This window comes from Pongo pygmaeus, chromosome 7 (assembly GCF_028885625.2).
Source record: "Pongo pygmaeus isolate AG05252 chromosome 7, NHGRI_mPonPyg2-v2.0_pri, whole genome shotgun sequence".
NCBI classification, from domain to species: domain Eukaryota; kingdom Metazoa; phylum Chordata; class Mammalia; order Primates; family Hominidae; genus Pongo; species Pongo pygmaeus.
This window is the reverse complement of record NC_072380.2, coordinates 145451981-145468892: the sequence shown is the minus strand read 5'-3', so window position 1 is coordinate 145468892 and position 16912 is coordinate 145451981. Positions and strand designations below refer to the sequence as shown.

General features: G+C 37.6%; 1 protein-coding gene across 4 annotated transcripts in view; it reads left to right on the top strand.

Annotated features, from left to right (window-relative positions):
• Positions 1–16912, top strand: part of DNAAF11 (dynein axonemal assembly factor 11) — a 110673-nt gene that overhangs the window by 70959 nt on the left and 22802 nt on the right. The window contains exon 11 of one of the 4 annotated variants that reach the window (XM_054497794.1): positions 4555–4627. The exons of the other annotated variants lie outside the window; for them this stretch is intronic. Within the exon in view, the coding sequence (XP_054353769.1) occupies positions 4555–4627 (73 nt within the window). The remainder of the gene's footprint in view (positions 1–4554; positions 4628–16912) is intronic. 4 annotated transcript variants of the gene reach the window in all.

Genomic DNA, 16912 nt, shown 5'->3' with positions numbered 1-16912 from the left:
AAAGTACGTTTTAGTTGGGAGCACCAGGAAATCTCACAGCAGCTGAGGTAGGAGAACAAAAGTCTGTGAGAACAAAGAACTCAGACTGGGATGTGTTTGGGGCCTAAGGTGGTTTATCCTTTCCTGAAAGAACTTAAGGAAATTAAACTTAAAAAAATTAATTTGACCACAGAAAGAACTTGGATTCATCATTACAGGCCATATGAATGAGTTGGGATATTTCCTGCTGTAAGCTGCAGAAACCCCAAATAAAACTGGCTTTTTATCATAAATAAATGGTTCATTTCTTGTATCAAGATAGGAGAAGGTGGGGAGTAGGGGGTCCAGGAACATTGGGTCAGGATCTTTCTGATATGTCAACTCTGTCCTCAGACTGGTTTTCTTCCATAAGATGTGCACTAGCAGTGACTTGGGCAGCATACTTTCATGTTCGTATCTTGCATGAGATAAAAAGACAGAGGATCAGAGAAAGAAACACAGAGAATCTCTCCCATCACAATGAAACAGAAGTTCCTCTGGACTCATTAGGTCAGTTTAGCTGAAGAGCCCACCAAGTCTTGATTAGCATGATCCTGAACCATTAAAACTAATCTCTAGCCAAAAAGATGGTAGTGCAATCAGCCTTCCATGGGTTCAGCATCCATGGATTCAACCAACCAGGGATCAAGAATATTCAGGAAAAGAAGTGTGTCTGTACTGAACATGTACAGGCTTTTTTTTTTCTTGGTTCCCGAGACAATACAGTATAATAACTACTTACATAACATTTACATTGTATTAGGTGTTGTAAGTAATCTGGAGGCGATTTAAAGTGTACAGATGTGTGTGGTTTATATACAAATACTATGCCATTTTTTATTGGAGACTTGAGCATCTGAAGATTTTGGTGTCCAAGGGATGTCCTGGAACCAGTTCCCCACAGACACCAAGGAGTATTTTGATTGGTTTCTATTAATCATACCTCATCCCATAAGCTAGGGGTAGGGTCAACTTTGCCCAAGTCATTTAGATTTCAAAGGTGAAGAGTAGATAAACCAGTCAAAATTGGGTTCTGCTGATGAGGAAAAAGAGTAGAATGAGGGAATGTCAGCTATGAAGAGTACAAACTTGATTAACCAAAAAGATTTCTGTAATAATTTAATAATTCTGTGTTTCCTGTAGCCAATTTCCAACGGATTCATTATAGGTAATCCATTATGTATTTTTACTCAGAGGCAATAAAACAGCAAATACAATTTGTTGTCAAGTAATAAAATAACAAACACAACTGTAAGAATTGTATTGTTCTTGATGACTACAACAAATTAAAGAAATGCTTCTATAGTAACCAGAATATTCTATAGGGAAATCTAAAAGATAAGTTAATTACCTCAGTACTTTGATATAGACATTTGTATAACACTATGATTAGCAGCCTGTTGTTTTTGTGTCTGTGTGAAACTTCTAACTGGAAAGCCAAAGATTAAATAGAGACTCTGCTAATTCCTAAAGGGAAATCAAGACAGATGATTTGTGTGTCTTTTGCAGGGTGCCAAGCAATTGATGAGAAAAGCTCTACTGTCACTGTTTATGAGTCTTAAACAACTGCAGCATTCTTTTCCCCTTTTCCTTTATGTTTTTAATCTGTCTAAATTTTTCATATCAAAAACACATGAAAATAATAAGAAATGGCTTATTGAGGAAAAAGCATTTTAGAAGTGCTTGATTGGAGATGAAATAATTTATATATATATATGGACTAGGAATAGTTCTATTTTCCTCATTAATAAATTATGAATAATATTTTCCCTGGAGGGATATATTTTTTAAGACTTTCGACTACTATGTTAAAGTAATATTGATGTATGAGTTCTTCATTTTCTATCATTATTCCTTTTAAAAGGTAGATAGTAAAAACAAACTTTGGGGAATAATTTCTTGCTGAAAATTTGTCGTCTTTTTCATCCATAAGTAGTTATTTGCAAGGATCTTAAAAACCACCAAAAGTTAAAAAAATTCTAATTTCATTTATACTTAATATTAAAAATGTATATTTCTGAAAGTTAACATCTTTCTAATTATTATTGATTGAAACATTTTAAGTACCAAAGTTTAACCTATGGAGCTATTCTGCATTAGTCTGGACTTACGAACTTACTGTGGAATTGTGTGAGTCTGACCTGCATTATAATTACTGAGGGAAATTCTTGGAGTTATGAAACATACTGTAAGAATCAACATTTGTCCATCATCAGACAAGTTGATGAAGAAACTGTGATATGTGTGTGTATGTGTGTGTGTGACCGTTTAATATGATAAAATATCATTTAGCCCTAAAGAGAGTGAGATTTTGCCATTTGCCACAACATGAATGAACCTGGATATTATGCCAAGTGAATTAAGCTAGACACAGAAATAGAAATATTGCTTGATGTCATTTATATATGGAATATTAAAAATAAATTCAAATATACAGAGATAGAGAACAAAACAGTGGTTAGTCAGCATTTTTTCATGATGCCAAATTAATATTTTCCTCTTTTCTTACTCCTAAATGAGGCTGGATCTATACACTCTGGGTATTGACCAATAGGCCAGTTTCATGTTTGTCTTTTTCCTGTCATGTGGGTCATGGCTATGTTTTGTGTTGCTGCCATGTCAGTGGATGTTCCCAGCTCAGCCCCTTGTTCCCAGAAGTTTCACTTTGTGCTAGCTCTGCAATCCTAGGTGCTTCCCAACACTCACCACTGGGTCGATGGCATACTACAGATTGCTGTAATACACAAATATCACAGTCCCTAGTATACAGCCAGGACTTTTGTCTCCGTTTGCCATCTTTATATCTTACCTTGTAGGTATCACATTTCCCAGAAAGTCAGCTGTCACTGTACTTCCTCTACTGTTTTAACAAGGGTCACTGTCTAGGCTAGAAGTGGCAAGTGAAGTAGTAGAAGAGGTGTACTCTGGCCATCTCATAAAGATAGCAACCAGCAACGGGGGAATCATAAAAAATGGTACTCCTGCCTAGAGCACTTACCAGGAACGGAGGCTGCAGGACTGGAAGTTGCTCTGGGTGAGTCAGTGAGTGAGAGGTGAGTGAATGGGAAGGTCCAGGATGACTATACACTACTGTGGCTTCAAAACACTGTACCCTTAGGCTACACTAAATTTATTTTTTAAAGTGTTTCTTTCTTCAACAATAAATTAGCTTACTGTAACATTTTTACTTCATAAGCTTTGTAGTTTTTTTCTAAGTTTTGACTCTTATAATAACACTTAGCTTAAAACACAAATACATTATACAGCTATACAAAAATATTTCCTTTCTTTATACTCATATTCTATATGCTTTTTTCTACTTCTAAAAATATTTGGCCAGATACAATGGCTCATGCCTGTAATCCCAGCGCTTTGGAAGGTTGGGGCAGGAGCCCAGAAGCTTGAGACCAGCCTGGGCAACATAGTGAAGCCCAATTTCTACGATTTCTACAATTTCTATGATTTCATGCCTCTAGTCCCAGCTACTCAGGAGGCTAAGGCAGAAGGATGGCTTGAACCTGGGAGGTAGAGGCTACATTGAGCCTAGGAGGTCCAGAGGCTACATCGAGGCTGCGTTGATTGTGCCACTGCACGCCAGCCTTGATGACAGAGCAAGACCCTGTCTCGAAAAATAAAAATTGTTTAATATTTTGTTTACTTTTTAAAACTTTTTGTTAAAGACTCAAACACACATATTATCCTAGGCCTACACAGGGTCAGGATCATCAGTATCACTGTCTTCTGCCTCCACATCTTGTCCCATGGGAAGGTCTTCAGGGACAACATTATTTTTTTACATATAAGTAGAGGGAGCACACTCTAATATAATGATAAAAAGTATAGTACAATTAAACATATAAACCAGTAACATAGTCATTTATCCTCACTATTAAGTATTATGTACTGGACATAATTGCATATGCTATACTTTTATACAACTGGCAGTGCAGGAGGTTTGTTTATGCCAGGACCACCACAAACATGCGAGTAATTCATTGTTCTACAACATTAAGGTAGTTACAGTGTCAGTAGGCAATAGGAGTTTTTCAGATCCATTATAATCTTATGGGACCACCATTGTATATGACTGTATATGTAAATCAGACCAAGTCACTCTTCCCATTTTGTTCAGAGTTAAATGCAGAGTCCTCTGATAACCTGTCCCCCCCACCCCATTATCTCCCTGACATCATCTTCTACCACTTCCTTCCTAGTCATTGCGGCCACATTGGCTTCCTTGCTATTTCACGAACATGACAAGCATCTTTCTACTTCAGGGCTCTTGCACTTGCTGTTCTTTCTGCCAGAATGTCCTTCCCCTAGATGTCCTCATAATTTGCTTTCTGATCTCTCTCAGGTTGCTGCTCAAGTGTCATTATATCACTGAGGTCCTTCCTGATACCCTTATTTACAAAACATCTCCTCCCAATCTCAGCATTCTGTATCCCCTGTTCCTGCTGTATTCTAAATCTCCTGTTCCTGCTGTACAGTCTAAATATTTAATTGTTTATTTCTTTTTCTGTTTTCCCCAACAAGAAATTAAGCTTCCTGAGAACAGGGAATGTTGTCTGTCCTCGTCAATGGCACCTAGAACAGATCCTGCCAAAGAGTACGTCTTCAATAAATTTTTGTTGAATGAGTGAATACCTTAAATGTATCTTTAAAATACATTTTAATATTTAGAACAGGCATCTCCCCTAAACTACTCTCCCTCTCAACTATTTCCTGATTATTTTTCCATATGTATTATTCTGGGTTAACTTTAAAATGAGTTTCTGAAATTCCGCCTCTGAAAAGACCATGGGAATTTTTATTGCCATGGATTTAGAGGCAGTGGGAAGAAATGATTAAGGGAATGGGCTCTGGAGCCAGAGAACCTGAATTAAATTCTGATATTTCACTCAGCAACTGTGTGACCTTGGCAAATTATTCATCTCTCTGTGCCTCAGATTCATCATTCATAAAATATCAGTAGTAATTCAGACCTCAAAAGGTTGTTTTGAGGATTCTGCAAATGAATATAAATAAAGTACCTAGGACAGTGCTTGGGACATAATACACACTACATTAATGTTTACTGTTAATATTATTCATTGCTAGTAATGCATATTATTAAATGATATCAATTGCTACTAGCTAGTATTTTATAATTAAGATTGCATTGAATTTATAGATGGTAATAGGAATGAATTGATGTATTTACATTATCAGAATTGGATATTCAATAATGTGTCTCTCCATTATTACTCTTATTTTGTGTCCATTAGAAGGTTTTCTTTGTTGGTGGTTTTCTGTCTATAGTTGCTACACGTGTCCTAAGTTTATTTATAGATATTATATGTATGATTTTAGTTTCTATTTTGGTTGGGGTTATTCCTCATCAGATTTTCTAAGAGTTTATGTCTAGCCTTCATTCCAAGTTCCTTAAAATGTGTAATCAAACTAAGTTCTATGTACATAATCTTTTCATCATCATCCGGAGGATATCTAGCATATGATTTTACCACAGTCCAACTTAAAATTTAACTGGAATTTTGCATGCACTGAGAGGCTTGTTCACTTGCATCAAGTCATTAAATTAAACTGCCATCTCAATTCTTAAATGACAAGTTACAGGAACACTCCAAGAATATGCTTCATGATTTCCTTTGGGTGTTTCTTCAGAATAATTAACTGAGATTAAGAAAGTTGCCATGTGAACTGAACAGCGAAATATATTTACCACTTCAGTGGGTGAATATCTTGCTTAATTCGGTTTATACTGAGCATAAGAAGTGAAGATCACATATTAAGGTCAATAATACAGACCATACTTCTAAAAAACACAATCTCAAACCAACCTTCTCTTTATTAGTTGCACACATTCCACTTTTTCTCTGCTCAGATATACTTGTGATATACCCAACACAAATGCACTTTTATTCTCTGATTGTCAAGTGGGTCTATAGTGTTGCCTGGGCATCTTGCTAGGTTTTCTTGTTTCATCCATACTTCTGCTCTTTTATTTCTCATTCTCAGCTCATTTATAAAACTTCCAACTGAAGCTCATTCCTGAAATTTCTAACTGAAAAAAGTGGAAGCCTCAAAAGATAATTTCCACAAACTTTAACCATAATGGCTACCAACCTACCTGCATTTATATCCCCTTGTGCAACCTGGCTTTCCTTCCTTCCTAATTCTATGAATGAACTGTCCGTGGTGTATGCAATCCCTCTAGATGTGTATTGGATCCTATTTCCACTTGCTTTTAAAAGACTCCCCACTCCGCCCCCGCCTTTGGCAGTTCTCTGCTCTCTATATTTTTTCTTTGAATGTCACCTCTCTGTATCTTACATTAGAAAACATTCTGAAAGGTCTCCCCTCTTAAAAAACAAAGACAGAACAAAATAAAAACATCCCCCTCTATTTACCGCCCTGGTCCACTTCATTGCAAAACTTTTTAAAAAGACGCCTCTATTTGCTGTTTCAAATCTTTTCTCATTATCTCTCAAATCAACTCCAATTAGGCATTATCTCCTCCCCACACCCCCACCCCCCACTAAAACGTCTGTCTTTGATGTCTCCAATAACCTCCAGATTACTAAACCTAGTGATCATCCCTTGTCCTCCTCTTATTTAATTTTTTAGTAGGCTTTTTACCCCTTATGCAGTTCCTCCATATTTAAATCCTTGCTCACTGGGCTTTCAATACACGGCTTTCACTCTGCCACCAGATACTTCTGTCTGCTGGAGTCCTTTGCCACCAGGTGCTTCACTGCTGGTTGTTTCTCATACCTAGGCTTCTGCAAGTTGGTGTGTGCAATAATTCAATTCTGAGACCTCTGTTCTTCTCTATTTGTACTCCTTCCTACATACTACCATCTTCTCATAATACCTCTAGAGCTCTGTCATCTGCTAATGGCCAACTAAGTCATAAGGAACAACAATCACACTGAGAACTTAAGAAGATGGACTACATATTTTAAAAACATCTTAATAGTACCAATACCTACCAAGATAGTGAATAGCCACTGTCCTCTGAACAAAAAGAATCCTTCAGTGACCACACAGGTGGGAAGAAAACAACTAATGTCCAGAGCCTGCCAAAAAGGGGACTCTAATAAATCGCTCTCACTTTGGGGTGTGATTCTGAAGGATTGTAACCTCTTAGTAAGGTGAATAAGATGTAAACCAATTATCAGAAGGCCTCACAGCCTGTCTTCACACTATCTAACTTGGACTTGAGCTTGAGTGAAGGTTGTCTCGGATAAGTAACACCCACACATGCCTGGCAAACCCAGTGAAAATCCTTTCTAGAAGAGGCAGGCTCAAATTATATATATTACAAACATACACGCATATGTATGTATGTGTGCTATGTGTGTGTATATATATATATATATTTCAAATTAAGTATCCAGTATGCAAAGGTAAACTAGATACACACGGGGACATGAGTAGGATTCAGTAGAAACCCAGTCTAGTTTTGGAATTTGATTATGGCAGGTTGTTGCTCTTCTTCCTTGAGGGCAACCTTGAGGGTCCCACAGTTGCCGTAGGCATTAAATTTTTAGAAACAGACTGTAAAACACTGTTTTAATTTGGTGTCTTTCAGAAGCAAAAATTTACATAGGGATTGCAGTAGAGTAGTTTATTTGGGAAGTATGGGAATGCTGGAAGGGAAGGCAGCCAATAGAGAGTTCTCTGTTAAACCAGCTTCCCTGGTGGGAAAACTCTAGAAGACAGTGCTAAACACATACCTCAGCACAACCCTACATAAGGGGCGATGGAACTGGGACATTTGTGCACCAGCTCCTGAGGATCCTTGGTTGATGGCTGCTCCCTGTTGTGGAGTGGTAGTGACATTGATGTTGATGCTGATTATGTTAGGAGGCAATAGTCAAGCATGAAATGTTTTATAAGGAAACAGAAAATACAAAAGTGGTTTAATACTTGAAAATGAATGAAATAAAAATTTTTTAGAATTGAAATATGATAAATTTAAAATTTAATGAGTAGATTTAACAGCAGATTAGACATAGCTGAAGAGAGCACTGCTACACTGGAAAGTAAGAAGATAAGATCCAGAATGAAGCATAGAGAAAGAAAATATTAACAAAGACAGTAAGAACATGTAGAATAGAGTGAGAAGGTCTAACATGTTTAGTTAGTGTCATATGGAGAATAAAGGAGGAATTTAGCAGAGATAGTTTATTATTATTATACTTTAAGTTCTAGGGCACATGTGCACAACGTGCAGGTTTGTTACATATGTATATATGCACCATGTTGGTATGCTGCACCCATTAACTCATCATCTACATTAGGTATATCTCCTAATGCTATCCCTCCACCCTCCCCGCACCCCATGACAGGCCCTGGTATGTGATGTTCCCCTTCCTGTGTCCAAGTGTTCTCATTGTTCAATTCCCACCTATGAGTGAGAACATGCGGTGTTTGGTTTTTTGTCCTTGTGATAGTTTGCTGAGAATAATGGTTTCCAGCTTCATCCATGGCCCTACAAAGGACATGAACTCATCTTTTTTTATGGCTGCATAGTATTTCATGGTGTGTATGTGTCACATTTTCTTAATCCAGTCTATCATTGATGGATATTTGGGTTGGTTCCAAGTCTTTGCTATTGTGAATAGTGCTGCAATAAACATACATGTGCATGTGTCTTTGTAGCAGCATGATTTATAATCCTTTGGGTATATACCCAGTAATAGGATGACTGGGTCAAATGGTATTTCTGGTTCTAGATCCTTGAGGAATCACCACACTGTCTTCCACAATGGTTGAACTAGTTTACAGTCCCACCAACAGTGTAAAAGTGTTCCTATTTCTCCACATCCTCTCCAGCACCTGTTGTTTCTTGACTTTTTAATGATCACCATACTAACTGGTGTGAGATGGTATCTCATTGTGGTTTTGATTTGCATTTCTCTGATGGCCGGTGATGATGAGCATTTTTTCATGTGTCTGTTGGCTGCATAAATGTCTTCTTTTGAGAAGTGTCTGTTCATATCCTTTGCCCACTTTTTGATGGAGTTGTTTGATTTTTTCTTGTAAATTTGTTTGAGTTCTTTGTAGATTCTGGATATTAGCCCTTTGTCAGATGAGTAGATTGCAAAACTTTTTTCCCATTCTGTAGGTTGCCTGTTCGCTCTGATGGTAGTTTCTTTTGCTGTGCAGAAGCTCTTTAGTTTAATTAGATCCCATTTGTCAATTTTGGCTTTTGTTGCCATTACTTTTGGTGTTTTAGACATGAAGTCCTTGCCCATGCCTATGTCCTCAATGGTATTGCCTAGGTTTTCTTCTAGGGTTTTTATGGTTTTAGGTCTAACATTTAAGTCTTTAATCCATCTTGAATTAATTTTTGTTAAGGTGTAAGGAAGGGATCCAGTTTCAGCTTTCTACATATGGCTAGCCAGTTTTCCCAGCACCATTTATTAAATAGGGAATCCTTTCCCCATTTCTTGTTGTTGTCAGGTTTGTCAAAGATCAGATGGTTGTAGATGTGTGGTATTATTTCTGAGGCCTCTGTTCTGTTCCATTGGTCTATATCTCTGTTTTGGTACCAGTACCATGCTGTTTTGGTTACTATGGCCTTGTAGTATAGTTTGAAGTCAGGTAGCATGATGCCTCCAGCTTTGTTCTTTTTGCTTAGGATTGTCTTGGCAATGCGGGCCCTTTTTTTGGTTCCATATGAACTTTAAAGTAGTTTTTTCCAATTCTGTGAAGAAAGTCATTGGTAGCTTGATGGGGATGGCATTGAATCTATAAATTACCTTGGGCAGTATGGCCATTTTTACAATATTGATTCTTCCTATCCATGAGCATGGAATGTTCTTCCATTTGTTTGTGTCCTCTTTTATTTCACTGAGCAGTGGTTTGTAGTTCTCCTTGAAAAGGTCCTTCACATCTCTTGTAAGTTGGATTCCTAGGTATTTTATTCTCTTTGAAGCAATTGTGAATGGGAGTTCACTCATGATTTGGCTCTCTGTCATCTGTTATTGGTGTATAAGAATGCTTATGATTTTTGCACATTGATTTTGTATCCTGAGACTTTGCTGAAGTTGCTTATTAGCTTAAGGAGATTTTGGGCTGAGATGATGGGGTTTTCTAAATATACAATCATGTCATCTGCAAACAGGGACAATTTGACTTCCTCTAATTGAATACCCTTTATTTCTTTCTCCTGCCTGATTGCCCTGGCCAGAACTTCCAACACTGTGTTGAAGGAGTGGTGAGAGAGGGCATCCCTGTCTTGTGCCAGTTTTCAAAGGGAATGCTTCCAGTTTTTGCCCATTCAGTATGATATTGGCTGTGGTTTGTCATATATAGCTCTTATTATTTTGAGATACGTCCCATCAATACCTAATTTATTCAGAGTTTTTAGCATGAAGGGCTGTTGAATTTTGTCAAAGGCCTTTTCTGCATCTATTGAGATAATCATGTGGTTTTTGTCTTTGGTTCTGTTTATATGCTGGATTACATTTATTGATTTGCATATGTTGAACCAGCCTTGCATCCCAGGGATGAAGCCCACTTGATCATGGTGGATAAGCTTTTTGATGTGCTGCTGGATTCGGTTTGCCAGTATTTTATTGAGGATTTTTGCACCAATGTTCATCAGGGATATTGGCCTGAAACTCTCTTTTTCTGTTGTGTCTCTGCCAGGCTTTGGTATCAGGATGATGCTGGCCTCATAAAATGAGTTAGGGAGGATTTACTCTTTTTCTATTGATTGGAATAGTTTCAGAAGGAATGATACCAGCTCCTGTTTGTACCTCTGGTAGAATTCGGCTGTGAATCCATCTGGTCCTGGACTTTTTTTGGTTGGTAGGCTATTAATTATTGCCTCAATTTCAGAGCCTGTTATTGGTCCATTCAGGGATTCAGCTTCTTCCTTGTTTAGTCTTGGGATGGTGTATATGTCCAGGAATTTATCCATTTCTTCTAGATTTTCTAGTTTATTTGTGTAGAGGTGTTTGTAATATTCTCTGATGGTAGTTTGTATTTCTGTGGGATCAGTGGTGATATCCCCTTTATCATTTTTTATTGCGTCTATTTGATTCTTCTCTCTTTTCTTCTGTATTAGTGTTGCTAGCGGTCTATCAATGTTGTTGATCTTTTCAAAAAACCAGCTCCTGGATTCATTGATTTTTTGAAGGGTTTTTTGTGTTTCTGTCTCCTTCAGTTCTGCTCTGATCTTAGTTATTTCTCACCTTCTGCTAGCTTTTGAATGCGTTTGCTCTTGCTTCTCTAGTTCTATTAATTGTGATGTTAGGGTGTCAATTTTAGATCTTCCTGCTTTCTCTTGTGGGCATTCAGTGCTATAAATTTCCCTCTACACACTGCTTTAAATGTGTCCCACAGATTCTGGTATGTTGTGTCTTTGTTCTCATTGGTTTCAAAGAACATCTTTATTTCTAGCAGAGATAATATTTAAAGAGATAATGGCTAACTACAGGATTTATACTTAGGGTTTTTACATGTATACCCACTGCACAAACTGAAGACATTTTATATACCTTCAGTCTGGGAGATACTGTGCTATGCTTTTTATGAATAGAAAAATAAAATTGGCTTGGCCCCTGCCCTGAAAGACTTTACCACCTACATTCATATATCTATAATTATGACTATTTAGCAAAAATTGTATATGCTTTGTGATAAACAGTTTAAACAACTCACTTTCTGCAATAACCCTGTAACCTAGGGGTTTTTATTATCCAGATTATTTAATGAGGCTTGCTGAGGTTATATAAATTTCCCAAGGTCATAATTTAATAAATAGATGTGTCATGTCATAGAAAACACTAGATTGGGGTCATTAGTTCTCTTCTTTCAGAATCCTGTAATAAATGTGATATTTAGACACACCATTTAGGCTCTTGCTTTTATCCTTATACCAGTTAATAATAAAGACAAAGACATAGCCACTATTTATTGAACATTTACCATGTGCCACACACAGTGTTGAATATTTTGAACATCTTATGGAGTAGGAGTGATTATCATTTTGCAGAAGAGGAAATGAAATTCTGATGTTGCCTTAAATCATAGGGTATGTTTCCAAATGAACACAAACAGTGCCTCATAATTTTCATCTACAGCCAGATTACTTTTGGATCATTAGCAGCTTAATATAGTAAAGTGCTTCACCTTTAAAATTTTGTTCCCAATATTTCTACTCTAAAATAAGGAAATGGTTTAGGATATTTCATGAGTATCAGTATCTTAGCAGTCTTTATTCTCCTGTGAAATTCCCCCCCAACCCCACTAAGAAAATTGTTGAGGATCAAAAGTAGATACAATGAAATGTATCCTTTCTTCCATGATTCCTCATACCGCTTTAATTGGAAGATAACCTGCATAGTTACCCAGCTTGTTGTCAACTGGGGGACAAGGAAATACACATTATTTGCAGATAATTGTTTTCTTCAAGGTTATAGAGAAACCTCTTTTCCAAATCATGGGCATCCTCTCTAAAACCTTGCCTGACCTCCTCCCAGACCAAGGGGTTGTCTTTTCTCTTTTCTGTGTTTCCTGGAAGTGAAATAAACAAATGTCACTTAAATAATGAAATCTATTGCTGCCAACTTCATACATTCTTGTCAAAATAAACATATAGTAGATACCAGATGAAGGTCAGGCCCTAGCTGCTCAGAAGGTATGTCAGATCTCACCAGGAGCTCCCTGCACAGCTGACCTTGATCCAAGAATGGAATCAGCTTTGCGGGCACTGGAAACTCACAGGCCTCCCCTTGCGAGGTGAGGCTCCTAGGTATGAGGGAGAAGGCTCCTCAGGGCTACATACAGGGCAGGTGGTGCTCTCAAGAATGGCAGTGCTCGGTGGGCTCTGGGGAACAGCCATGTCTTGAAACAGACCCATCAACTGCATCTTTCTTGTATTCTTTATATCCATGAATCTGTATATGGTTATTTTAAAAATAAAATAAGAGGTGACCCAAGGCTAGCTCTCCAGTGGTCAAGTGATGTCTCTGTCCCTGACTGCAAAGGCTCCAAACACTGTCTTTCTGTGACTTGGTTTCATAGCTTTTACAGAACTGCAAAGTTGCCACTTAAAATGGGCTTTGTCCCTTTTTCCCATTGGCCAGTTGGGGTGGGTGACAGGTCATTCTTCTAATTGCCAGCAAGGAGGAGGAAAACATAAGACAACATCAGACGACAATTCAAGACAACTGGGAGAAGCCATAGACTGTGGCAATTCCCTGCACAGCTGTCCCTAGTCAGACAGATCTCATCACAGTCCCTTCCAGGCTGGGAACCAGGCTGATGCCCCCATCACTCTGGATCCTTACAGGGGGCAACAGGAGAGGGAGTGTCGCTCTTTGTTTCATTCCAGTGTTCCTGATATTGAAGCTTTCTCCTAGGCAGTGGGGCTAAAGTAGCCTAGGCAAGTCAGCCTGGTTATTTGCTCACTTTATCACCTACTGTGAACACCACTACTGTGAGTGGGAGAAGCCTCAGGTCCTGAGTACTTAGCCTGCAGGTCAGACAGAAGGGTTGACTTCAGGATGTCATTTTTTTCCTAAGGCACAAAACCCTCTCCAGCATGTTTAGAGACTGTCTCTAGCAAGATTGTAAAATAAAATTTTCTTTTCATTTTATATATTATTCTCAGTCTTAATGTTTGTCCTAACTTAATAAAATATTTTCAGTTTTAGACTGCAGTATGTGGATGATCTTCTATGGGGAACTGTCAGAAGAGTGACCTTCCAAGTAGAAAATAATTTTGAAGGAATCAGTTGATAGTTAGATTTGCTCTCTGGTTACTCAAGGCCACATAACTGCCTTGTGTAACTGTCAGTTTTGATTTTACATATACATATCAGTAACTACATCTTTAAAAATTTTCCTCATAATATAAATATTAGCAAATTATGGGCCTGAGAATCAATGACATTTTGTATGCACCTGCCAATTGACGGGCCACATGAATTCATGGTCAGCATGGACTTCCTATCCTGCCATCTTGCTGACATCCAGCCTCAATAATTTAAAATAGCCAAATGAACCCATGATTTCCTTCTGCAGACCTGCTCCTCCCATAGTCATCCTTGTCTCAGAAAATGGCGCCATCAACTGATACCCAATTGTTCAAGTCAATGATTAGGAGGCATGCTTAACTACATCTTGCGGGCACCACTACTGAAATATATCCTGAATTCAGTTTCTTAGCACCACCTCCCACCATCACCTCCCATCAAGCCAGTGTCCTCCCCCAACTGGACTACCTTGGACAGCCTTCTCACGGTTTGCCCTGCTCTGTTCTTTCCCCTCTTTGATACTTTCTCCATAGAGAAGCCAGAATGCCCTTTTGTTTACTTTTTTGTTTATAGTTGTGTTTTAAAATATACTTTCTTTCCTATTATGAAATTATGACTGTAGAAATAGAACACAATGTAAAGAAAAAAATAACTCATGGTCGCACTATCTGGATAAACATTTTGTTTCTTTTCAGTCTTTTGTCTGTGCTCGGGTGTAATTATTTCAAAGTGGTTGTTATTTATTTTTTTAAAGAAGTAAATTTTGTAAAATAAAAATGTACATCTTGCAAATAATAGCTTTATTCCCGTGTTGAAACCTACCAATGGCTTTCCATGGCACTTGAAATATATTCAGACTTCTTGTTGTGGCCCAGAAGACTGTGTACAAGGTAGTTTCTGCCTATGTTTCTGATACCTTCTTCCACTTTTCTCCTCTCATATTCTGGACACAGCTTTTTTTTTTTTCTCTATCTCTCTCTCTTTCTGGAACACAGAAGATTCCAAAAAGGTTCTGAAACACAGGAGGTTCCAATAAGGTTCTGGAATACAGAAGGTTCCAATAAGTTTCTGGAACCTTGTTCCCACCGGCAAGACTTTTGTGTTTTCTGTGCTTTTTCTGCCAAGAGCATTTCTTCCCCTTTCTCTGTTTACATCTGTATTAGTCTGTTTTCACACTGCTATAAATAAATACCTAAGACTGGGTAATTTATAAAGGAAAGAGGTTTAATTGACTCACAGTTCCACATAGCTGGGGAGACCTCCAGATCATGGTGGAAGGTAAAGGGGAAACAAACTTGGACCATGGCGGCAGGAGAGTGTGTGAGGGAGCCAGAAAGACTACCATTTATCAAACCATCAGATCTCGTGAGAATTCACTCATTATCACAAGAACATCATGGGGGAAACCACCACCATTCTTGGTACCAATTTCCTGTGTTATTCCATTCTCACACTGCTGTAAAGAACTGCCCCAGACTGGGTAATTTATAAGGAAAAGAGGTTTAATTGACTCACAGTTCTGCATGGCTTGGGAGGCCTCAGGAAACTTACAATCGTGGTGGAAGGGGAAGCAGGCGCATCTTACATGGCAGCAGGTGAGAGAGCGTATGAAGGAAGTGAAGGGGGAAGAGCCCCTTATAAAACCATCAGGTCTCCTGAGAACTCCCTCACTATGAAGAGAATAGCATGGGGGAAACTGCCCCCATGATCTAATCACCTCCCTCCCTCCACACAGGGGGATTACAGGTCCCTCCTTGACACATGGGGATTACAATTCCAGATGATATTTGGGTGGAGACACAGAGTCAAACCATATCAGTATCTGTCTCCTTTGTATTATGCAGGTTTGGGCTCAAATGTTACATTTTTAGAAGGACTTTTTTTTGAATACCAGAGCTAATATAGCCAGTCACAATCTCTCAGTCATCTTTCTCAGCCATATTACTTGGTTTATTTGATCACAGTATTGATTACTGTATGAAATGGCCATATTTGTTAAATTTTGTATGATTTGTCTTTACCTATCTAAATGTGGGGATTATGAGAGTAGAGACCTTGATTCAGCCAATGACTGGAATAGTACTTGCCTTCTGGTAAATAAATATTACAACAAATAAATATTAGTTGAAGAATGAAACCCCCAAATGTCCTTATTCATTCCTTATCTGATTTTTTAAATATTTTCTGTCAGCCAGCCAGTCATTTGCTTATTATTTTATTCTGCTTATTATTTGTATAATAAGCAGAAGTTTTGGCTTTGGTGAATTCTCATATGTTATTTTATTTCTATTTTGGTGATTACTTCCTTTTTCCTATTTATTTATTTATTTATTATTTATTATTTATTATTTATTATTTATTATATATTAAATTTATTATTTATTTAAGTCTGGGATTCATTTCAGATGGATTTTTATGGATGGTATATAGTACTGGTTAAGGGTCATTTTTTTTCTCTTATGGATTTGAAGATCTAGCGCAAAAGATTTTACTTTCCCCATTGAGTTGCTTCGGCACCTGTGTCAAAACTCAATGGCCTCATAAAGAAGGGTCTATTTTTAAGCCTGTGTTTTTTTCCATTGATCTCTTTATTCTTATGCCAATACTACCCTATGCTAATAATTTTAGCTTTATAATAAACCTTCAAGGCTGCAATTCTTATGACTTTGTTTCTTTTTGATGATCATTTTGTCTATTATTTGTATTTGTATATAAATTTAGGAATCAGCTTATCGATTTTCATACAAAATCATGGTTGGGATGCTAATTAGGATTTTATTGAATCTGTAGGTCGATCTGGGAAGATCTGACATCTTAACATTATTAAGTTTGCCAGCGTATGGTCATGAGATTTCTCTCTATGGGTGTTCTAAAATTTGTCTCTCAACAGCAATTTGTCATTTTCAAGGTAAAAGTCATTGGGCATTACATATATATATATATATATGAACATATATGTATGTATATATTCTTTGAAATTTATTATTTTTATCTGTCAGAAACTTCTATCATACTGAACAAATATCTTTTTTTACTGAGCTCAATAGGAAGTTTGGAACACTTACTTTACTTGATTTCTCCATCGTATGAGATACTGTTGGATTCTCCTCCTCCTT